General features: G+C 60.5%; 1 protein-coding gene across 1 annotated transcript; it reads right to left on the bottom strand.

Annotated features, from left to right (window-relative positions):
• Nucleotides 1-609: 609 nt before the first annotated feature.
• Nucleotides 610-23,117, bottom strand: CUNH8orf74 (chromosome unknown C8orf74 homolog). The gene is made up of 4 exons (XM_037526543.2): nt 23,009-23,117; nt 21,423-21,615; nt 1,309-1,706; nt 610-935 (listed from the first exon to the last, which is right to left on the bottom strand). Exons 1-4 carry the CDS (start codon nt 23,054-23,056, stop codon nt 699-701), a joined length of 876 nt encoding a protein of 291 aa, XP_037382440.1. The 5' UTR covers nt 23,057-23,117; the 3' UTR covers nt 610-698.
• Between the last annotated feature and the right edge of the window lie 1,437 nt (nt 23,118-24,554).

Genomic DNA, 24,554 nt, shown 5'->3' with positions numbered 1-24,554 from the left:
GGGTAGCGCCCCCTCCCCTCCAAGGCCTTCCCAGCCAGAGGTCTGCCTGTTGGGGTCAGCCCCACGCCGCGGAAGCCAGCGAGCGCGAGATTCGTGCGGAGGTTTGCAGGAGGCGAGCCTCAAGGCCTGAGTTCTGGTCCTGCTGGTGACTGGGAGGTGCTCCGTCTGCTGAGCCTTGAGCCTTAGAAAGTGGGAGCAACTGCTTTTGCCCTTGAGAGTGTTAGGGAAGGTGGGGCTCTCTCCGACTAAGAGAGGCACAGACACCAGCCAGTAAGCCCCCCAAGCCCAGGTGAGAGCTGGGGCCCAGGCCTGGAGGGACAGCAGAGCTGGGCCTGTGGCCTCCAGCACAGCCTCCCGCTCCATGCGGTGCAGGTGCCCCGAGGGACGCGTCCTCCGAGCAGCGACCAGCCCTCCAGCAAGGAGACCGGCGTGAGCACACGCCCTCTCCGATGCGGCCTCCCGGCCCCCGGGAAGGAGGCCAGTCCCGTCCCTGCTCTGGGTTCTGGGCACGGGGGAGCGGTCGGCCTGCTCGCCACGCGAGGGAAGCCCTGGGGTTGCGCTTGCAGGCCGTGGAAGATGGTCCAGAAAGATGGGGCTGGAGGACGCGTGTCATTCTGGTTTTTAATTGCTAGAAACCTCTGCGCTGCCGGTGCCGGGGCTCAGCCCGACCCATCTTCAGGCCGCGGCGCCGGGACCTGCTACTTCCTGGCTTTGCCTTTCTTTCCCCTGCTCGCTTTGGACAGCTTGAGAGGCTCGTCTTGGCCAGGCTGGCTGGTGATGCAGAGAGGGAAGGGGGTCGGGGCGCCGAGGGTTATTGTCTTCTTCTGGAGCTTCAGGTCCAGGATGTCGAAGGTGGCCTGGATCTCGTGCTGCAGCAGCGCCCTCAGGCATTCCACCTGGACGCGAATGGCCTCGCTGACCAGGCTTTCTACCTCCTGCGGGAGACGGGACCGGCTGGTGACGGGGCTCTGGGGAGGTGAGGTCCGCCTGCGCCCGGTGCCCCCCCACCCCACCCCCCAGGTCTGGTTCTCTGCTCGGCCTCCTCCACCTGGCCAAGACCTCCATCTCCCCCTGGCCCCCTCCCCACCCCTCCGAGCCGCAATGTCTCAGGGTGGCGGGAAGGGTCACGGGCTCAAGGGCCCCCGGGACTCGGCATGTGAAGCCCAGGCAGGTGCCGGCTGTGCTGCCCCCTCCAGCCCCTCCCATGTGGGCAGACTGTGGGGTCCTGTCCGCCTCCGTCTCCAGCCTGGCTCACACTCTTGATGGGAACGGGGTTTGCAGGCGGCTGGGAGCGGCCCCCCATCTCACCTCTCTCCTGAGGGCCTGGCCCTGCGGTGCCTCCGAGAACCTCTGGTGCAGCTGCTGCTCCTTCTCCAGCCGCAGCGCCTCCTGCAGGACCAGCACGCTGGCGCGCCTCTGCGCCTCCGCCAGCCCCAGCTCTGCCACCTGCTGCTCGCGCCTCCAGGTGGCTCTGTCCACGCCCTGGGCCAGCGGCAGGGGCTGGGGCGGCGCGCACACCTCTAGGTGGGTGACGGAAAGGTGGACGTCCTGGTCCTGGCCCAAGACATACTGGTAGAGCCTGTAGTGGCGGATGAAGGTGTTGTGGCAGTAATCGCAGAGCGCCCGCAGGTGCTTGGTGCTGAAGCGCCCCTGGTAATCGCGGAGCTTGCTCGCCAGGACTGTCATGGCCTCGGTGATGGAGCAACCTGTGGGCAGAGAGCGGCCGGGCGTCAAGGGCAAGCAGGCCAAAGCTGCACCGAGAGCTGGTCCATTCAGGCCCCGAGCCCCTGTGCGGCTGGTTATTCCGTGACCATTTGTTCCCTTGCAAGTCCTGTCGCGTCACATTTCCGTTGTTAGCTCGGCTTCTAGGAAGCTCAGAGCTAGTTTCGTGAAATGACTTATTTATTTATCTTATATCTTATATATTTTTATCTTATATCTTCCTATATATTTATTCCACTCCTTACCTATATTTTGTTTTTTAACTTTTTTGGGGAAGATTCATTTATTTATGCATGCAAGAGCTGGGGTACAGGCCAGAGGTGGAGGGGGTGAGAGGATCCACCAGAGACAGAGTGGGGAACAGAACAGGCGGATCCACTGAAATCCAGGCAGGACAGGTCTGCTGTGCCATGTGGGTAGCTCCCTGGCAGGCTGGGGATCGAACTTGTGCTGCAGTGGCTGGTGACAGCTTCATAGCACTGTCTTTAACCCCTGCGCCACCACGAAGACCCCTTTGAACTCTTGGTTGAAAGACTGACTTTAGCTGTTTTATATCGTTTCCACTTCAAACCCTTTAGCCCTCTGATGCAGCAGAGCCGAGATGTTGGGGGGGCACCGTCCGGGCAGCTGTTAGGTTGTGGTGTCGCAGAGTGGGGCAGATGCTGCTTCTATCACTTGATGGCTCAGCTCTGAGAGCTGCACCATGGGTGCGTGAGCCCCCTTCTCCCTGCCCCTCTCCAGATGGCGCTAGGGTAGAGATGAGGCTGGGGAGACAGGGCTCCCCCGGGATATGACTGGGTCTTAACACGGGGCGCCTCCCGTGTGCCCGCCCTGCTGAGGGACATCAGGCAGAGAGAGGCCAAGACAAGGGCAGAGAAAGAAACTGCCAGGCCCCAGACCTAGCCCTGATCCAGATGCCACCCTGAAGGGCGCTGTAAACGCAGCCGAGCCCCCCAGGCCCCTGACCCAGGCTCCACCTCCGCTCGGTGGTGACCAGGAGTCACGCGCTCCGGGGAGCCCAGGGTCCTCTCCGCTGCAGAGGGAGACCAGGTGTTGGCAGTGGGGAGCCGGCTTTCCCTGCGGGCAGAGGCCCTCCAGCGCCCGTGCGTGGGTCCGCCAGGGAGCCTGGTAGCACCCCACTCCCCAGCCAGGGTGCTCCATGCTCCGTTGGGGGAGGCTGTTTCTCTCTCGTCTACGTCGTCATTTTTAGCGCCCCCCCACCTCCTGTGTTCACGTTACTCCTTGCTCTTGGCCGTGCGCGGGGATGTTCACCTTCATCTCCCCCAGGTGCTGAGAGGGTGCGGGTCTTGGCCTTAGCGAAAGATCAGCAGGCCGTGCCCTGCTCCGCTGGGAGTGCGTCGCAGGCCGCGGGTGTCCCTGGATTTGGGCCCAGCATCCCGGGGGAGGGAGGAAGCCAGCGCAGGGTGTGGAATTAAAGGCCGCGTGTCCCCTGGGTGCGGGACAGACAGTGGCCTGAGGGAGCTCTCCAGCCCAGGCGGCGCAGGGCGGGCTCTGGGCTTGGAGGCGTGAGCCAGCTCTAGCCCTTCCTGCCACAGCTTCATCCCCTTAAGTGCCGAGCACGGGAGAATAAAGCTTCCTTTCCAGGATTGCCGCGAGGTCAGCTGGGATGACGTGACCCGTCCAAGCGCAAGTGCAGGGTGCGCGGCAGGCGGCCACCGGGAGATACCGTAGGAGGAGGTTGGTTTCTGCCCTGTGAGAAGTCGCTCTTGTCGCACCTGTCCTTCCTTCCAGCTCTCCACGATCCATGCACACACGCGTCCCTTTCTCCTTTCTGGTCCACCTTCCCTTCCTTCCACCCAGCTGTCCGTCCATCCACCCGTCCATCCAAGCCCCCGTCTCTCTTGTCCCCGCTACCCACCCATCCGTCCACCCTCTCTCCCCCTCCCTCCCTCCCTCCCTCCCTCCTCCTCCATCCACCCACCCACCCATGCATCATCATCATCATCCATCCATCCATCCATCCATCCATCCTCCGTCCATCCATCCAAGATTAATTTGTCCAGCTGTTACTAGGCGCCTATTCATTGCTACACTGTTTGGTCCTGGCAATGCTGTGAGCGGCATCCCTGCCCTCCGAGCACCCCCGGAGAAGCACGCGCGTAGATGTCATGACTTACGTGTAAAGAACAGAGTCAGAAGAAGAGGAATGTTCAGTCGAGGACTGACGGAGGATGGAACAGGAGCCGGGCCTTAGAGGCTGGCGGAACTGAAATAGCAGAGGGCGGGAGAGCCCTTGGGGGGGACAGCCCGAGTAGGGCAGAGGGCAAGGAGCAGGATGGGGACAGTCAGGGCCCCTGAGCGCACCCCTGGACCTGCGCTCTTGGCACCTACGAGAGGCGACAGACAGTGGCAAGGGCTGAGTGGAAAGGTGGGCGGCAGACAGATGGAGGCCCTGCAGGCGGGCGGTGCCAGCCACGCTTGCCTTGGACTGGCTGGCACAGGTGGTCATGTGGAGGCCGGCGGGAACCCGAGGCCCGTGAGGACATGCAGTGTGTGGTCAGAGACAGGGACATGCATAGCGCTGGGGCTTGATAGGCGTGGGTGACGGAGAAGTGATATCCGCAGCCCCACTCCTGGGTTGCCAAGGGCTGGCACCCGGACAGCACCACCACCCCGTGCTTGCCAACAGATGGCTGGACTGAGAGAATGTGGGGCACGGGTCGTGAGCTGCTAAACGATGTTTCGGTTAAGGAAAGGGCGCACCGACCACGGGCCTCTGCAGCCCAGGGTGTGGTCATTACCCGCATGGTGGGCGAACAGTGACGAAATCACAGAACGACACATTTCTCAGAGCAGGTCCTTGTCATCCAGAACCGACCAGACAGTGGAATACTATGCAGGCGACCCGTCGTGGGTGACCTGGACGGCCGGCGGCCAGGAGGCTGCCAGAGTGGGCGCGGCACAGAGGGCAGGTGCCTGTGCGGGCCCCCGGGTGTGTCTACAAAGGGGAGACTTCTAGAAGCAGGGGTGATGGGGTGAGGGCAGATGCTGACCAGGCACCCCTGGCCCGAGTCGTGCGGGATCAGTGCGTTCCGGGCACCTGCTGCCCAGCGCCACAGCCTGGCGGCGCCAGTTTCCTGGGCTTGGCGCCTGCTGAGCGGGCAGTTCCTGGCCGCTCTCGCTGTCGCACAAAGGCGGCGGCGTGACGCAGGGCCAGCTCTGCACGCACACCCCGGAACACGGGGCTCGTCGTAAACACCCAAGTGTCACTGACACCGCAACAAACCGAGGAAAACCACGACTGAACATGAGACGTCTGAGGGCCGCGGGTCAGGGGCTGCTCCGCGGCGAGGTGAGCAGCGCCCTCCCCGCTTCTCACCTCACTGACACACCTGCTCACCTGCCAGCCCTGGGCCACCGGGCCAGCGACCTCGCCTGCCTCATGGCTGGGGCCGACACCACGGCCCCGCCCGGGCCTGTGTCCCCGACGGAGCAGAGATGCGAAGCTGCTGGAGCTGAAGCTGCAGCCGTGACCCAGGGCCGAGCCAGGCAAAGGCCCGCCGGCAGGGACAGGGTCCAGCCCTCCGCGGGGTCGCCTGCCCTCGGGACCTCACTCTGACCCTGTGCCGGGGCCTCCCTGCGGGGCGGGCTCGTGCTGCCGGGACCCGCGGCGGGCGCGCTGCGCCTCTTCCTTTCTGCTTGTGGCCACAAGCCACCCGGAACCTTTGGTCTCTGCGGCTTCTTAGTTGCCCACGTGCAGCGCGGGACGCATGAGGGGCGCTGTGTCCTCTGAAGCCGTGCGAGCCTGTGCGAGGTGTTGGGGAGACCGGCTGGCAATGCGGGGAGTTATGGGGGTGCAGGCCTGCGGGGGCACAGGGAGGCACCCTGATCCAAGATGTGGGGGGTTGGGCGGGAGCCAGGGGAGGTTTCTCAGAGTCGCTGGAGGCCAGGGTGGAAAGACGAGGGGTTTGTTGGAAGATTGGGCGAGGGCGGGGGAGGGGCACCCCGGTCGAGGGGCCTGGGGGTACAGGGCCCGAGCGGGTGGGGCCCGAGACCTTCGGTTTGCAAAGCGCGTGCCTTGTGTGCAGCTGGGCCCCTTGCGGAAGCTCCTTAACCAGAGTTCCTGGAACCCAGGGGTGGCCCAGGCTGGAGCCCCAGACCGACACCCACAGTTTTGCATGAACCCTTTTTCTGGAGAGAGTGTGGGTAGAGGATCACAGATTCCTAAAACGTCAGTTAAGAACCGAGCAGAGCTGCAGGGCCGCGGGAGGTGCTAGGCTGGGAGGCGAGGGATCAGCAGGGATCTCAGCGGGAGGGGACGGCCTGGACAGGACGGCCAGGGCCTCCGGGAGGGAGCGGGATGAGGTCATCGGGCCTGGCTCTCCAGGTGGCACCCCAGGCCTGCGTGGAGGCGACTGAGTGAGCGTGATGAGGTGAGTCAGCACCCCTCGGGGCGTGCAGGAAGGTGGCCTGTCCCTCCTCCAGCCTGGTTCAGAGCTCTCAGGGGCCGGGCCGCTGCCCCTCAGACATGGGTGGCCAGGACTGCTGTTGAGCACCGCTGGCCCCTGGCCTTCTGCACTTGACCCCGCTGCTCTGGGCAAGGCCAGGCTTGACCTCAGAAGTCCGGTGGTTGTGCCAAGCACCCCAGCCAAGCGGCTGCCCTGCTTGGGCCTGAGCTTTGGTCCTGTCCTGGGGGCTGTGCAGCCCCGGGGTGGGCCTGGCTGGGCCGAATTCTGACTTCTGGCTCCCAGGCTCTCTTCCATCCACTCCTGGTTTCCAGCCAAGTTCTTCCCAAGTGGGCACACGAGGCCCCCCTTCTTGGACCCCAGGCCGCTCTCCATTTGCCAAAGGTTGAGAAGACAGGGTGACTCAGAAAGAGGATTAAGTCTCAGGGAGAAGCCTCTGGCTGCGGGGCGGACAGATCCCTACCTGCTCCTGCTGCTCTTCAATAACAGGGAGTGGCCCTCATTTGCATTGGCTGCTGGAAACTTCCTGAAGCTGGTCCCCAAACCCTGGAGGCCAGCACCTGTGCAGGGACTCAGGAGGAGGCCAGGGAGGAGGAAAGAGCTGGGGAGGGATGGCAACACCCGGCTTCCAGAATCAGGGCAAAAAGGCACTGGGCTTGGGCCAGGGGTGCTGGGCCGCCTCCCGCCACGCTGCCCCCGGGACTGGGAGAGAGCTGGGGGGCTGTGCTGCCTCCTGCAGGGCTGGGAAGGGTGATGAGGGGCTGCACCTCCTGGGTGGGCATGAGGGGAGGACCCAGGCGCACCCATGCCCCCTGACAAACCAGTTTGGTTGCCCCCGCCTTGACTCCGGGTAGGAAGCACATCAGGCCACAGCCAGGCCTGGTTCCCAGGGCTGGGCCACTATGGGGGAGCAGGCGCTAGTGCCAGGCCCCACCTCTACCCCCACCCTGCACCCGCTGTCCCCTGCCCTGGGGTCCCGCTTTCTGCCCTTGGGGAGGAAGATTGACAAACTTGATCACCCCAGGGGCCAATGCCAGGGGCAGCTCAGAAGACAGGGTGTGCTTTCCTCCAGGACGGTCCTGCAGGGGACTCTGACTGCACCCCACATTCCCTGGGTCATTGTGGCCTCCGCCCAGCTCCTCCCAGTTGGGAGGCAGGTGGAGGCACCAGCCCCACTTTCCTGTGAGAGACTAAGGCTCAGAGAGGTCAAGAATCTGATCAAGGGCACACAGCTGCTGCCAGTCCAGCCTTCACCTGCGTAAGGCCCTGCAGCGAGCCACCTCTCCCGCAGCTTTGGGGTCCCTGGAGGCGGACACTGGACGGGGACCCCAGCCTTCTCGGTCAGTTTTCAAAGGATGTTCTGCAAAAGGCATCACATAGAAATGAATGCTCCGTGGCCAGAGGCCTTGTTGGAGCCAGAGTCCTTAGGTGCAGCCAGCGGCCCAAGCCTTGAGCATTTGCTGTTTCTCCAGCTTCTTGCAGCGCGTCTCTGGTCTCTGGTCTGGGAGCGCCTCTGCAGCTGCGGAGCCAGCTCAGTCCGTTCTCGCCAGGCGGGAGCAGGGCCTGGGGATGGGAAGGGTTTGCCGGCGGCCCCTGAGGCAAAGCTAGGACCCGGCTCCGCCCACGGGTCTGGAGTCAGGGTTCAGGACTGTGGTGGGGGTGTCCCTGTCACCCTCAGAGCGTGCTCAGCATGGCCAAGGCTCTGGCACCCTGGGAGGTCAGAGACCTGGGCAGGGCCCAGGGAGGGGCCGGGCGGAGACAGGGTCTGACTCTGCCCTGGGGTTTGCTCCGAGGCTGCCCAGGCCCCAGGACAGGAGTCTGGACGGGAGCCGGAGCATGTGCCTCCTGAGACGGCGCCTGGCTCTTGAACACGGGAGCACAGACGGGGCCTCCACGCCTGCTCTGCTTCCAGGTCCCTCGAGCAGGTCCTTGGCTCCTCCATGCCTCAGTGTCCCCGTCTATAAAACTGTGGCAAGGAAAAGGGCCCCCTTGTTGGGGCAGATGAGGGCCGGTGTCTACTGCTTCTGCAGTCCTGGCCCCCAGGAAGCACCCCAAACATGACGGGGTTGCGGGATCGCCCCGAAGCCTCTGCATGCAGCTCTCCTGGAGCAGCCTGCCTCTGCCCAGGGCGGCCCTCCCCGGGCGCGCGGCCCTCCCTGGTGTCTGCTGCGCTCTCCCTCCTGGGCCTTTGGGTGGGGCCGGGAGGCGGGAGCCCTTTCCTTCCTGACCACCCAGGTGCTGGGGGGAAGGGAGGCTGGGCTTGGCTGGGCCCCACATCTGGGGAGCGGCGGGGAGCCCTCTGGGTCAGACTGCTCGGTGTGGCCCCATAGCACGTGGTCCTCCCCGACGTCGCCTGTGCTTCCTCCTCTCCCCGCCCCGGCGAGGGCACCCGTAGCACGGACCAGACCTGCTAGGATGGACTGGATTTACCAAACCCCGAGACTTTCCAGAAAGCTCTGGACATGGGATTGCCGCTCGGGTGTCGGCAACAGCGCCGCCCACCAACAGCGGTGCCGCTCCCCAGCCTCAAGGACCCCGGTCCTCTGTCCACCTGTCCACTTGGCTGTGGCCCGCGCCGCCGCTTAACAACAAAGAGGCTTAGACAAATAACAAGAAATCGGGGCTCAGCCCATCTCCCACCCCAAGGGGCGCCCGTCACAGCTGCCACGTGTGCTTCAGGGATGAGTGGAAAATACACGGAACATACAACGGTCGTTCTTCCACCAGCGCTTGTCACTTTAATTTTGTTTATTTATTTTATTATTTTTATTTTATTTTTTTCTACACTGCTGAGGGGAGCAGCGGGCGGCGGGAGAGGTCTGCGCGCCACGTGGGACCCTCGCCGGCGGCCGGGGACGGAACCAGCGCCGTAGAGGCTGCGGGCAGCCTTGCGGCCCAGTTCTCAACCACCGCACCACCAGGGGAGGCCACTTTAATTTTGTTTTATTGTGATAAAATACACAGAGTGTAGAGCTTATCTTTTTAGCCCTTTACATCGTTTTGTGTGTACAGTGCGAGGCACTAAGTCCGTTCACGTCACGGTGCAGCCCCCGCCACCGCTGCTGTGCTGCTGTGGGTTTTTTTTTTAAGAGATTTATTTATTCATGCATACAAGAATTGGGGTACAGGCCAGAGGTGTGTGGGGCTTGAGAGGATTCACCAGAGACAGAGTGGGGAGCAGAACAGGCAGAAGGACCGAAGCACACTGCTGAGGGGAGCAGCGGGCGGCAGGAGGGGTCTGCCGCGCCATGTGGGAATCTCCCTGGCCGCCCGGGAATCGAACCCGCGCTGCAGAGGCTGCTGACAGCTTCACAGAACTGCGCTCAACCCACTGCGCCACCGGGGAGGCCCGTGGGACATTTTTTATCACAAAACTGAAACTTCACTTCCAGTAATCACTAGCTCCACGGACTTCCCTCTGGCTGGTCCCCAGGATCTCCCGTCTACTTCTGTCCCTGCGAGTCTGACCACGCTGGGGCCCTGGTAGCAGCGGATCCTGCACGTTCGTCCTTCGGCGGCCTCGTCACTCAGCAGCACGTCCTCAAGGCGCATCGGTGTGGTAGCAGGCGTGAGAACAGCCTTCCTTTTTATGACCAAGTAATATTCCACCGTGTGGGCTACATTTTGTTTATCTGTTCATCTGCTGATGGTCCTGAGGTTGCTTCCATCTCCTGATTTTTGTGAGCCGAGCATCTATGAACAGGGGTGCAGGCTGACCTTCCCTATAAGGTCAGAGACATTGGTGGGCACCCACAGTGCTCAGAGCTGCTGGTGGCCTAGGGAGGGTCTCCAGGTCTGTACCCCCGGTGTGTTTGCTAGGTTTGAGTGGAGATTTTGTGTTTCCTTCTTGGGGGGACCACCCTACTGTTTCCCACTCACTAAGTTTTGTGGTTTCTTGATTTGTCTTAAAAACAAAAAACCTAGTGATGGATTTTATTTGCTTTTTAAAATTTTCCATCCTGCCCACTTTCCTGGGACTCCAAGCGCAAGCGCAGACATGCGTTTTAACGCCCGCCAGGGGCAGGGGCTTTGCCAAGGCCTCCTCTTTGCCCACAGTGGTCTCCCCGCCACCTCGTCTGCTTGGCAAACTCGTTCTCAATGCACCTGCCTCAGCCCCCAGGACTTCATGCTGGAAGGACAGACTCTGGGCCAGAGGGTCTCAAGGTCGGTGCTGGTTCTGCGCTGAGTGACCATTGGCAAGTCGCGACCCTCTCTGAAGCTCAGCGGCGCCGTATCAGGAGGGGGCACTAGTGCCCACCCAGTGAGCTGAGCTGAGGTGATCTTTGCCAAAAGCCTGGAGCACCACATGGGGTCCCGGCTCACGTGCAGTCCCTGGCAGTGCGTGGGGGGCTCTGGGGTTGGCTCAGTGAGGGGCAGGGTTAGGCTGACTGGGGAGGGCTCGGGGGGCAGAACAGAGGCGATCAGCAGAAGCTTCAAGGAGACGGATTCCAGTGCAGCCACAGGGAGAACTTTCTAGAAGCAAGCGTCTATAGTGGAGTGGGTTAAGGAATGAGGAGGCACGTAGCTGAGAGAGGACTGATGTGCGCATGGTGGTGGGTGCTGGACAGGCGGCCACTTGGGTCCCTTTCAACTCTAAGAAGCTCTGGTGTTTCCACAGAGTGGACAGGCCCCTCGGCACATCAGGTCGGGCTCTGCAGCATCCCAGACTTGGTGACGGGAGCTTGGCCTTAGGTCCTTGTCATCATTCCTGGTCCTGCCATGAAAACAACCAAGGGTCTCCTGCCCTCTCACGCCCAGCACAGCACCCAGACTGAGAACGGACACACACCTGGTCCCCTTCAATGCCGGGGGCTACGAGGCCACCCAGCATGCCCAGCCGGCCGAGGAAGGACACAGAAGTTACATGTAGGGCACAGCGCCAGGTAGGGCACAGGGTCACTCCTAAGGTCAATGGCCCGGTGTCCAGAGCACTGCCTGCCCACACGCGGGTGCCAATCCAGGCCAGCACACTGGCTCCCTGGCACAGTTGGGCCTGAGCCACCCCAGCTGCAGCTGCCTGCCAGGCCCAGCTCACAGGCCCGGCTGTGCGTCCCGCTGACCCAGTTAGAAACCCAGCCCCGAGGTGCTGACCTGCTCCAGGCTGATGCCGCTCTCCCCGCCCCAGCAGGCTCCGCGCGCAGCCAGGGCGCTCCCGGGCTCTTGTTCCTCAGACCCTCACGGGCCTGCGAGCAGATCCCGCCGGGCAAGAGGAAGGTCAACGGCGTGTGTTCTGGTCAGGCCAGGGCTGGAGCTCCGGCTGCATTTGTCAGGTGCAACCTGGGACAAGTTTCTGGACTTTTCTGGGCCTCAGTCCTCTCACCTTCCGAATCGTGGCCGGGGTGCACAGGGGGGTTCCGGAGGCTGCCACAGCGGGGGCTCCGCTGCCCCGACTCTCCTCCTCACAGCACGCCCGGCCCTCAGGGAGCTGGGAACTTTCTACGGCACAGTCTCCTCTGGTGAGCTGGGGCCCCGCTCGTGTTCTGGAGCGGATTAACAGTCCCCCCAATCCACGCCGAAGCCTAACCCCCAGGACCTCAGAATGTGACTCCTGGAAGAGAAGCTCGCTGGAGGCGCAGCTACGGCGGAATGAGGTCATGGGAGGGTTCACCACCCAAGGAATGTAAAGAACTCGGCTAACGCAACCCGCCAGCACCCAGCCGGGGAGGGCGGAGGTCCGCGGGCCCTGCTCCCTGGGCAGCCACGGGAGGCAGGTGCGAGGGCGCGCGGCGTCACTCGCCAGCGGGGAAATGAAAGTGGAAACCCCGAGGCGCGGCGGCCTCACTCCCACGAGCATGGCCTGGCACACGCGTGGGAGAGGCTCCGGGGAGGGCTGCACGCGGGCGCGGCCTCCGTGGAAACTGGCATAGCGCCTCCTTGAGAAAATATAAACTGAAAACACCCTGTGGCCCAGGCATACCCCTCCTAGGTGCTGATCTGAAGAACTGGAAAAGGTTCACGCGCCCCTGTGCTCACGGGGGATTTTCACAACAGCCAGAGGCAGATGCCGCCTAAACCCCCACGGCCGTGGCTGGATAAAGGGCGATCGGTGCACACAGGGGACACCGCTCCGCCGTCACAAAGACGAATCGTGCCTTGAGTGACGGCGGGCGGCAGCCGAGACGACGAGGCTAGGCAAGAGGACTGAGACAGTGGAGGGCCGTTCCAGGCGCTGCTCCTCACATGCAGGCTGGCAACAAGCGCAGGGGACAGAGACGGCGCCCAGGGGAGGGCGGCAAGAGCGGAAAGGACACAGAACTGCGGGCAGGTGAGGTGAGGACGGACCCTCGCCTGCTTTATATGGTTTTGTGAAGCCATAAATTTTATTAAAGGCAAACAACAAAACAAAACAAAGCAACGAGGCCGTGGGGGCGGCCTTCTCTGACCGGGCGGTCCCTTCGTGAGACGAGGCGGCTGGGGCCTGGTGCAGAGGCGAGGCTGCCGGAGGCGGCAGGGTGGCGGGCGCGAGGCGGGAGTGAGGCCCGGAGGACACCAGCCCTGCCCCCCGGCTTCCGACGTCCCTGTGAGCGGGACGTTCTGCTGAAGCCGTCTGGCCTGGGCAGACGAATGGATGTGGGGACCAGGCCTCAAGTGGGGGTAACTGCTCATTTGCCCCAAGACCTCAACCTGTGGCCTCTAGAAACCCATCCTCCACCAACATAGATGCTGCCCCCATCCTGGTCCAGCCCGGGGCGTGTTGGGGGGCCAGGGGAAGCCTCCATTCCCTGAGAGCAACCCCCTGTGGGGCAGGATGCCTGGGGCTAGCGGTGAGCACCTCGGTCTGGCTCCCGGTTGAGGTGGGTGGCGGCCTTCCATCTCTGGCCCCCTGGCCAACATTCCCTGGGGATTTCGGGGGGCGCCCGGGTGGACACACCGAGGACAGCGCTGTGACACACTTCTCAGAGTCTGCCTGGCCGCCTTGGCCTCCTCCACCCGGTCATCAAGGCCCACTTCCACCAGCCCCAGGGTTAGGGGCCAGGTCTACAGGACCGGGGTTCTCCCTACCTGAATGGTCGAGAGTGGGGAGCCCACCAGATGGTGACAAGAGGCAGGAGCTGCTGGGTGGCCGGAGCCAGCTCTGGGGAGGCACTGCCCCTTGGGCGCCGCGGCTCACCTGCCCCAGTTCCCTGATGTGCACAGCCCCGAGCTGGGTTTGCGGTCAGAGTTCAGACCCACCGGCTTCCTGGGCAGCCTGAGCTCTCTAGCTCCACAAGGCGAGGACGGAGCCTCGGGCCCCCAAGCGCTCCCTCGCCCGCCCCTCTGGCCTCCTGGCCTGGGTGGTTTATGCAAAATTCACCCCTTCCCGCAGTTTTCTCCCACCGGGCAGGGCTGTCAGCCCTCTGTCCCTCTGCGCGCCTGTGACTTCATCCTGGGCCCGAGGGGCGGCAGGACCGGATCTGCCCAGGGCTCCTCAGAGGCTGGCAGGGGAGGTGCCGAGCACTGTTTTCTGGCCTGGAGTTGAGACCAGAGCATCCCGGGACAGAGTCAGCTTATGCTTTTGAATAAAGGGCCACCCTTCCCCTCCCGGGATGGGGCGATGGGCCGGGAGATAAGCCAGCCGCTGGCGGTCCTGGCAGGTCCCGGTGCTGTTGTGCAAGCGCCGCCTCCTTAGGTGCCGTCTGACAAGTTGCTTATCTAGCGCGGCGCAGGCCAACTTTCCCAGCCAGAGGAGCAACACAAAACTCAGCAGAGGGGCCTTCCAAGAAAGTGACACCCAGAGAGGATTTTAGAGTGTGAGCTCACCGGGTGGTGGGACCCCATCTGTCTGCACCCCAACCCCACAACCCGACGGGACAGACAAGTGTCCAAGGAGGGAAGTGGGGACACGGTGTGAGATGTGACCTCCCAGCTCATCCTGCCCCCAAGAGCTAGAGGTTGTCCAGGCCTCCAGACTGCGGGTCCCTGGTTTGATTCCACCTGCAGGGTGAGGAGAAGGCAGACATGGCATAGAGAGAGAGCTCCCAAGGGCAGGAGGCAGCAGCGTCTTTTCTGGACCATCTTTTGGCTGTCAGTGCCTCCCTGTGCATGGGAGGGCCGGGCTGATGGCTGAGGGGCACTTACTGTGTCCCCTCACTCTGCTGTCCTGCCTGCTGTCTGGGTCAACCCCTCCAGCCGCCCGGTGTGTTGGAATGTTTGCCCTCACTTTTTTCAGGATGAGGAGAAAGCGGCACAGAGAGGTCAAGCCCAGTGCACTAGGTCACACAGTAATACGTGATGGAGGATTGAGCCCAGATCTCTGGCTGCAGAGTTTGGGGCCTGGTCACTCTGCGTTGCTGCCTCTGATGTGGCTTGTATGTCAGCCCACAGCGAAGCGGCCGAGATGAGTAGGGCCCTGGCGCATTCTCTCTGTGTTCTGAACACATGGCTTTCAAGTGCATCAAGAGCCTACTCACTCACTCATTCATTCATTCATTCATTCATTCATTTCTTCAGCATGGCACCATGTGCCCGTCCCTGACTGGCGCTAAGGGACAGACAGAAGGACAAAGTGAAGAGGGTGAACACCCTTTCCAGACATCTGACCCCCGCCCCCCTGGTCTGACTTTCCTTTTTGTCTAGTTAGGTCTCGAGGGAGGAGTTTGGGTCAGAACTGAGCGGGTAGAGGAAAGCGAGGTGGACGGAGGGTCTGGGATGGGGGAACGCAGTGCCCCCGCAGGCTGTGGAGAGGACGGGGCTTATTGAAATCAGGGGTGAGTGGTCCAGGGCTCTGGGGGGTCGTGATGGGGAGATGGCCCCAACTGGGCCTGATGCTGGAGGCCCAGGACTGGCCCCAGGGGTGGAGTTCGGGGAGCTGGAGGCGGAGCCGAGGTGGTGTGGCACGGAGGCTGGGGCTCTTAGTCAGCATGGCCTGCGGGTGCCAGGGCTGGGCCTCCGGAGGGAGGCTGAGTGGAGGGGAGATTTGGAAACACCTGCCAGTAGACAGGGCTGGGGTGAGATGCCCAGGTCCCAGGCCTGGGGTCCAGGAGGGAGTTGGGTTACCAAGAGCTGGTGGGGACGGGGGAATAGAGGGCCCATGTGGGCCAGCCCTTTAGAGACCGTGGTGCAGGCCTAGGAAGTGTGGTTCCGATTTCATCAGATGGGAGAGAAAGAATCAGAGCGGAACTAACTCAGCGAAGGCAGGAGCTATTACAGACAGAGCTGGGAGGCAGCCTCTGTGGCTGAAGGCTCCATAGCACACCAGAGCCCGTGGGAATGCCTGGGTGCCCCGGACCTCCAAGGAGACCCCCTGGAGTAGGGACAATAATCTCAGCCAGCCCCACCACAAGGTTACAGGGTTCCCTATCTGCCAGTGACCAGTCCAAGTGCTTTACACACGTGAGCTCATCGACTCTCCCCAATGCCCCACAGGCCAGGGCCATTCTTGTCCAATTTTGCAGCAGAGGGCTCTGAAGCACAGGAAGTTTAAGGGAATCACCAAAGTCACACAGCGAGGAAATGGCAGAACTGGGACTCAAACTCAGGCTCCAGAAATGTTGAGGTCTAGCGATTGCACAAGGGCAAGATGGGGAAAATGATGATGAATTTTAGTGGTCTGCCTGCCCAATGTAAATCAATGTGACTGTGATGCCAGCAAATACCATAAATGCACCCACAGGCTATATAAACAGGAGCATCACCACCAGAACAGGGAGGTGATAAAATCCCTTCCTGATCACGTCACTGATCTAAATGCAGGTTGTATTGTGTTTGGACCTGGATGACATTTTTTAAGAATGATATTGACAAACACAAGAATACCTGGAGAAGGCTGAAAGGGCTGTGATGGGGGGAACTGGGGTGGGGAGATGTATGGTGTGATGCCACAGAAGAATGATAAAAGGCACTGGGGGTATCTAAATGAGAGGACATAATAGTCACATTATATAAAGCTCATTAAGCATCGGCTTCTAGAAGACAGACTGTGGCCAAGTAAACGTGACGAGGACAGGTGGAGCTGCCTATAAGGAAGAAATACAAGGTGGTCCTGCAAAGGGGTGCAGCGACTAAGACGGAGGGAGCATCCCCCTTATTTGGCGGCTGCCGGCAGAGGCTGGAAGAGCTTCATCAGCTGGTTGAGGCAGCTCCCTGTCATGAAGGGAATTAAGTTTCTGATCCCTAAGCCTCCTTCCAATGCGAGGTTTTAGAAGCCCGCAGGACCTCGATCGCCTGTGTCGGCGCGGCAGTCCCTCTGTGGCCAGAACTGCCAAAAGCCCCAGCGCGATCTAACCGCCTGGGTTTGAAGTAGGGTTTGCATCACTATCGACTGTTTCTCAAGGGCTGGGCCGTGGAAGGCTCTGATGGAAACTTGAAAGCGCCCGAGTTCCCACCTGCTCAGGGCTGACATTCCTCTTCCCACTCATCAGTGTTTGTTCTGGCCTTGCGCCACCGCAGAGCTCAGAGGACGGGCTTGAACTCTGGTACCCACGTGGCTGGGCGCAGGGGCAGCAGGACCCAGAGGGATGCCAGGGCGGGCCTGGGGGCGGCTGCGGCTGGCTGGGGCGGGATGGAATTTCCCAAGAAGTTGTGAAAACAGCCTCTGAGCAATGCCTTGTCCTTCTTGCCCAAACCTTCAGATGGGACCACGGGGCAGGGGCGCGGGCCTGGAGGAGTGTGGAAAGGCGCCCACGGAATGGGTTGACTCGCGAGCACGTCGGGCGTGCAATGGGAACACGGAGAGGCTTGAAGCGACCGGGCAGAGGCTTGCGTTTGTGTCTGAGAGACTCCCATGGCAGCTGGGTGAAGGGGCACCGAAGGGCAAGACTCGAAAGCAGAGGAGCAGCCAGCAGATGGAGGCAGGCGAGTGCAGAGGAGAGGCGGTAGTGGCAGGGGTGAGAAGGGAAGGATGGAAGGGGCCATTGGCAGGACTGGGGGGCAAGCGCTGAGTGCCCTGGAGGACGAGGCATCGCGCACTGGGGGTGGGGCCTGGTGCGTTGGGGGTGGGGACAGCATGCCCCGGGGACAGGACATGAGCTGTGCTGTTTGCAACTGTTGGAGATCTTGGTCAAAAGGCCAGCGGGGGATCTCATATGTGCCCCACATTTAAAACAATACGATATTTTGAAAATGTAGTTCCGTAATGATGAAATTCAATACAGAGAAGTTTCCAACAGAGTACACGAGCGGGGCTGTGTGGGAGAGACAAGAGCTCCATGGCGTGGACTGGGGTCCAGAAACAGACACACACATCAGCCTCGCTCTGCCAACGGGGTGGGGCTGTGGGTCGAGCTGCGGGTGGAGCAGGGTGATCTCGCAACATTGGTGTTGGAAGGGCTGGATGTCCACAGGTGGGAAGTGATTCTAGAATGGACCTTCCACCCTTTCCAATAATGAAATCAAAGTTGGTCACAGACATAAATGGAAACTGCAAGACTATAAAACTCATAGACGACCCCACGGGAGAAAATCGAGATGACCTTGGCTTGGTGACCTTTTTGATACCAGAAGAATTGGTAATCTGACTTTATGAAAATCTGAAATCTTTCCTGGGCAAAAGACAATGTCAAGAGACTGAGAAGACAAGTCATGACTGGAAGAATATTTGCAAAAGGCATATTGGCAAAGGAGTGTGACCCAAGATAAACAGAGAACTCTTAAACCTTGACAATAAGAAAACACCCTGGCTGAAAAACGTGTGAAGACCTTGACAGACACCTCCCCCCAAAAGATATATGGACGGCAAATGAGCCTCTGGGAAGACGAGCTGATCGTAGATGACCAGGGAAATGCGCGTGGAAAGGGGAGTGAGGCGTGAGTGCCCGCCCACTGGAGTGCCCAGCCCCAGAACACAGACACCACCAAGTGCAGGCGAGGATGTGGGGTGCTGGGAACGCCCACTCATTGCTGGTGGGAGTGCACAGTGCTGCGTCTTTGGGAGGCAGTTTGGTTTCCAACACAGCCAGTGAGCGCGCTCCTGCGGGTGACCCGGGGGCAGCCGTGGCCTTCCTTGGTATTTCCTCAAAGGACTTGAAAACTTGGGCCGCAGGAAGACGGCACGCAGAGGTGTAGCGCTGTTTGGTCTGACACCCTCACATCTCAGAAGCAACGAAGATGCCCTTCAGCGTGCGTGGACACGAAAACTGTGTCATCCTGAGAGCAGCCACTCGGAGCCCAAGAGAAATGAGCTGCCTCGCCACAAAAAGACACGGAGGAAGCGGAACCGCACGTGACTCGGTGGACGAAGCCACATGACAAGGCCACTTACCATGCGCGGGGGCGCTGCACGACGTTCTGAAAAAGGCAAAACGCTGGGGACAGTGCAGGATCAGTGAGTGCTACAGGGGTGGGGGTGGGGGGCTGAGTAAGCGGAGCGCAGAGGATTTTCAGGGCAGTGAGTCTTCCCTGGAGGCTACTGGAATGGTGGGGTGCGCCATGACCCATTTGTCTACACCACGGAGGGGACACCGCTGAGGACGACCCTAACGAGCGCGGTGGCCCCTGAGTGCCGATGGTGTGGTGTAGGGTCCTCAGGGATAAAAAAGGAACATTCTGAAGATGGGGGTGTTGCTAACGGGGGCGGCTGTGCATGGGGGGACAGAGGTTCTGGGGGGAATCTCTGTACTTTCCATTTTGCTGCCAACCTACACTTGCTCAAAATAGTAAAGTCTCTTAAAAAATAGTACAACCCGAACCCACAAAACTTATAGAAGAAAATAGGAAGAAACCCCTGGACGTGATCTCTAAGCACAAGGCAAAACTGGGAAATCAGCACAGGCGAACACCTGGCCCCGAGGAGCAGCCCAGGAAGGAAACCCTCAGCAAGACGGACGCCGCCGTGGAACGGGAGCAGCAGCTGCAGGCCCCGCGTCTCACGTGGGCGCGGCAGCCAGAGGATAGGGGCCCCCGCGGCTCGAAAGCGGATGCCCAAATAATCCAGTTAGAAAATGGCTGAAGGACTCCGGCTGACATTTTTCTGAAGACGACACAGTGTTGGACGGGTCCGTGGAGGGGACGGCAGCTTTAGTCAGCGGGAGATGCAAATCAAAACCGAGGAGAGGAACACCTCCCACCTGTTAATGACTCTCCGCAAAGAGAGAAGCGCTAACAGGTGCAGCGAGGACGGGCCTCTCCTGCAGTGGACGCGGCCTCCGCGGGAAACAGTAAGGAGGTTCCTTAAACTGAAAAGGGGGGCGCCGAGCGACCTCGGCCCCGCTCCCGAACACGTCCCCAGGGGAGCCGCGTTAGGAAGAGAAACACTGTGGTCTCCCGCGTGCGGGAAATGGAAATAAACCCTTGTGACGGCCGGAGGACACGGAGCAGGATCTCCATGACCCGAGCAGACGCGTGAGTGAGGCGTCCTGGAGCCCTCAGTGGCTTTGCAGGCTTTTATTGGGATTTACCAGGCACACGGCAGGCAGGGGTGCTGGGGGGCCAGAGGCTGGCAGGCCTCCCAGCCCCCAGCAACTCTTCACTCTACCTGGGCTCTCCGGCCTTCTCTGGGGACTTGTTCTCTGCTACTCTCCCGTTCGTTGTTCTCTCTCGTGGTTCTGCTGGCGTCCCCGTGACGCCGCTCTGATAAGCCCAGTCTCTCAGCCCGGGTGCACCCACCTACCCATGCCCACACCCCACTCCAGGTGCCGCCATCAGGCATGCATGCAGGACTGCAGGATCCATCATCAATCTTAATGGCAGGAGGGCACAAAAGCCTGACACTGTTTACCTTACCCTACAACCCTGAACTCACGGAGGCAGGAACAGATGGGGGTTGCCAGAGGTGGGGGCATAGGTGGACAGGCCGTGAGATCCCTGGTGCTGGGGAGTCAGGCCCTGCGGTCGCTCTAGCTAACGATTCTGTGTTTTCCACCTAAAAGCTGCTAAGAAGAGGCCTCAGACATTCTCATCACAAGAAGGAAAAAGATGGAGCCAGATGAGGTGCTGATATTAACTAATCGTATCGTGGTAAGTGGTCCCTCACGATAGGCCCAGAGCAAATCACTGTGTTTTCAACGCATGCAATGTTTTTTGTCAGTTACATCTCGAAAAGCCTGGAAACATTAGTACGAAGAATCAACATTTTCATGTCCCAGGCATTTGTGACCATGGCCTTTAGGACCGGGGTCGCCCTGGACACAGCACTGTCCAGGCCTCACCCCCATCTCTCTGGGCGTCCTAGTAGTGTCCTTTGTAGTCAAAGGCCCAACCTGGGGCCACACGTCTGGTCTCCTGGCACCTTTTCAGCTGGCGTAGCGCCTCTGTATTTCCTTGGTTCTTGCGACCTGAATGTTTCTGAAGCTGACTGGAGAGGGGCTGTATGCACGTCCCCAATCTGGTGCTTTCCCATGGAGAGAAGGCCCCGAGTTTCCTAGAAGCGTCACAGGAGGACGCTGGGTTCCCCTTCTGAGGGGACAGGCAGTGCGTTTCCCCTTGCAGGTGATGTCTTCTTGCATCCTCTGGCCAGGGAGGCATCTGCCAGGCTCCTTCATGGTTCAAGTCTTCTTTGCCCCTTTATGGTCAGTGAGGAGGCTGCGGCACCTCGGTGAGTGTGTGACTGTCCCGATTCTCACGAGCCTTGCCCACTGGGTCTGGCACCTGCGGCAGGGTCCTGGCTGAGTTGTGTTACTAGGACGGTGACCAGCAGGGGCCACTTCATGTATTTGCTTCATGAATGAATGTGCATCTCACAGCTCAAGAGGCATCGGTAGATGACATGTCCTCGCGCCATGGACTAATAGGGGAGACGCGCACCTCTTGTCAGGAAGGCCCCACACAGTGGACGGGTGGGGGACACACCCTCTCTATAAACTCACCTGGATGCTACTCCCCCAACCCTGCCAGCAAGCCGACACCTGTCAAGGACTCCTATAAGACATTCAGCAAGAAAACCCGATGGCAGGAACAAGGTGAGTGGTGTGAGAGGACGTCAATGAAGAGCTTTAAACAATGATACTTCTGATTTATGTTAAGTAGAAACAAAGTTAGATAAAAACAAAAGCTCTGAATTATGGCCCCTTCCTCTCACTTCCCTAAAATAAATTTGATTTCTCTGAGCCCGCTCTCAACTGCCTGCCCCTGAGGTATTGATCTCAGAATGAAATTCATACTAAAGTGTGAATGACTAACTGAGAAGCAAACACTCTTGTTTCTGTATTGAAAAGCTTGGAATGGTGCAAGATTTTTCATCCAAGGACACTCGTGAAAAGACTCAGTGAGAATATTCTGCTTGCTCCACCGTTCAGAAGCTACTGGCCTGTGTATTTATGAGCATGTGAGGAGGCCCCCTGGGGCCATGGACACAGAGGGGTCCACTGCACCCTTCTGCCCTGGCAGGCCTTGCCAACTCCCTCCCTGGATGCCCGGTACCTTTGGTTTCCTTGAGCAGCTCTTCCATGAACTTGACCACCTGGGCCACCCCCACCCATGGGAAGCCTTTGCCCACAGCAAAGATGATGCTTTCATACAAGGTGTCCAGCAGGATGCTTCTGCGGGCATCCCTCAGCTCATCAAACTCCTCCCAGTTCAGCAGTTTCCGCAGGTGCTCCCGTCCTTCTGGTTTCTGCAGGACACAGAAATCAGGATGCCCTCTTCACTCACAGAACAGTCCTGGGATCCCCTAGTGGTGCCCCACAGTCCTGAGGCCTGGCTAGGTATGTGGGTATGCCTTTGTGTTTAGACAGCCTTGCCTCCCCTTTCTAGGGAAGAGCACTTTTCTCCAGCACTGCCTGGCTCAGTACCCCAGCTTCATACAGCTCAGCGGGTCCCAAGTGCTCCTTCTGCTTCCCTAAAATAAAGTTTGACTTCTCTCTGGCCCACTCCCAACAGGCTGCCCCAGATGGACAGTGAAACTTAGACTAAAGTGTGAATGACTGACCAGAAGAGGTTTGGGGAGGCAATGCTTTAGCAGAAGAAATGTATCTTGCTTTGTGAAGATTCAGGCCCTCTGGCAGGCCAGGGGGCAAAGACTGGGGTGGGTCCCCTTTTATCCTGTGTGTTCGTCAGAACTCATTCACTTGAGAACATGACTGGCCCTTCTCGGAAGAGTCTTAGGGATCATCGACAGATGTAGGAGAAGCAAGACCCCGTAGAGGAGTGGTAAGAATATTTGTGGCATGGAGCGGAGACCCGCCAGTGGAGACGTGTTGCTCCCTCAGGGTGACGGGAGGTTCTGGCCGGAGGAGCTGTGTGTGTGGGCGTGTCCAGTGGCAGACTTGGTGCAGGGAGCCCCCTGTCCTCAGCCCCTGTCCCTCCACCGCTCTCTGTCTGGTCCAGGCAACCCTCTCTAGGAGCCTCCGCAGATGCCCGCATCAGCGTCTGCTGGGTCAGCAGCTAGAAGATCTAGGCGGAGGGGGAAGCTTGTGCCAGGGGAGGGAGGGAGGCCGCCGGGGCAGCCTTGCTGGCGCCGGCCCATCAGATTGTAAATGCAGGTCAGAAGCCGACCTGGGCACGCAGTGGGCCTGGGGTCCTCCTGCCTGAGTCCGGCCCTTTCCTGACACCCTGTTCTGGAAGAGGCTTGCAGGAGGCCCTCCAGCTCACACCTTTCAGTCTTGGAGCTGGATCTGAGAAAGCAGCGTCTTTGACCCCGTCCCCCTCCCAAAGCAACAGAACCCCCTGCTCCACACACACCCCCCACACTCCCCAGGCACAGCGCGAGTCCCAGGCTCGGCAGCCCTGCGGCTCAGTGAGGGCGTTACCCGCCATAGCCGGCCCAGGGCCTCTGGCCTCCGCACTTTGGAGCTGGCCCTGGGGGCAGTGGGGTGCGCAGGCCAGGGGTTCCCACAGGGCTCCAGAGGCTGGGGGACCGTCCTTGTGGCATTCCTGTGTGCCCCCTGCTGTGGGCCTCAAGGGGGACACAGGGCCACCCGGGGAGTTACCCTCCAGGACTCCCCTTAACCCCTCATCTTAGGGCCACTGAAGAAATGCCCTAAACAACAAGTAGGTTTTCTCTTCACCTGGAATCGGAAGACCCTTTTCACTCCCTGGGGGGTTAAGAGCGCCATGGCCCCGCGTCCAGCTGCTAGGAGGCCTAGCAGGACTGACCAGGCCCCTCCTGAGGCCGGGGGAGAGGGCACGGCTTTGTGAGGTCATGAGGACCCTCCTGGCAGCCCAGCCCGGGCGCCGTCCCTCGGGCCTCTCTCCAGCCCGGCTGGCTCCAGACCCCCCTCGTGTCCAGGGGCCGCGTCCCTTTCCTGCCGCCCTCTCCCTCCTGGCTCCTTCAGGGCGTGTCCCCTCACATGTCCCAACCCCCACGTCCTCTGGCCGCGTCCTGTGTCTCTCCTCCCATCCACGCACAGCCCGGGACGTGTCCCTGCGAGGTCACCGGCCTCCGTCGTGTCCTCTCCACGCCGCTCCCCCCAGGACCTGGCGTCCCCGCCCTCACTGCCGGTGGTGTCTGTGACTCCCTCTTTCCCACATCCTGACTTTGCTCTGGGGGTGCAGAAACTGGCTCTGTGGGGATGTTCCCAAGCCCAGCACCCAAGGGTCCACCAGGCGGATTCTTAGGGACCCACCTGACTCCCTCTCTCCTCTCTTGGTAGCTTTGCACCTCTCTGTCCGCAAAACCCTAGTGCCCTCTGGTCTCCTGAGAGCAAGCTCTGTCCGCCAGCCCCGGCCGCGTGCCCAGGGCCCTCAGGGAGGGAAGCCCAGCACCGGCTGGTTGGTGGCTAGGGGCACCCCTTGGCTCTTGGGGCTCGGGCCTGGCTGCAAGTAAACAGGACACGCAGCCGCTGGCTGTGCTGACCACAGCTCCGGGGTTCGCCCATCCTGCACCAAGGCGCGCTGGCTAGCTGGCCTCTCCCGCCCTCAGCCCCCGTTCACACTCTGAGCCCATGAGGTTGACTGTCCTCGAGATGGCATATGGGTGGAATCACACAGTTTGTCGTGCTGTGACTGGTTTGTTTCACTTAGCACAGTGTCCTCAAGGTTCATCCATGTTGCGCAGGTGCCAGAATGTCCTTCCTTTTTTTTTTTTTTTAAAGATTTATTTACTTATGCCTACAAGAGCTGGGGCACAGGCCAGAGGTGCAGGGGGTAAGAGGATTCACCAGAGACAGGGCGGGGAGCAGAATAAGGGGACTGACTGAAACACACTGCTGAGGGGAGCAGCGGGAGAGCCAGGAGAGGTCTGCTGCGCCATGTGGGTTGCTCCTTGGCTGGCGGGGGATCGAACTTGTGCTGCAGTGGCTGCCGACAGCTTCGCAGTGTGGTGCTTAACCTCTACGCCACCAGGGAGGCCTGAATGTCCTTCCTTTTGAAGGCTGAATAATATTCCATTGTGTGGCAGGACCACATTTGTTTATCCCCCACTCACCTGTGGATGGACACTTGGGTGGTTTCCACCTTTTGGCTTTTGAGAATAATCAAACATGGGTGTGCAAATGAGAGCACTGCAATTTGTAGGATCGCAGCTCCGCACTGGCCCTCACCTCTGGCCCAGCACCTTGTAACTGGTGACTTCAAAACGTGGCCACAGCGGGTGAGGCAAAAGCAGGAATCTTC

This window comes from Talpa occidentalis, unplaced genomic scaffold (genome assembly GCF_014898055.3).
Source record: "Talpa occidentalis isolate TD23 unplaced genomic scaffold, MPIMG_talOcc4v2.1 talOcc4.4, whole genome shotgun sequence".
Classification (NCBI taxonomy): domain Eukaryota; kingdom Metazoa; phylum Chordata; class Mammalia; order Eulipotyphla; family Talpidae; genus Talpa; species Talpa occidentalis.
This window is presented reverse-complemented; position numbering and strand designations above follow the sequence as displayed.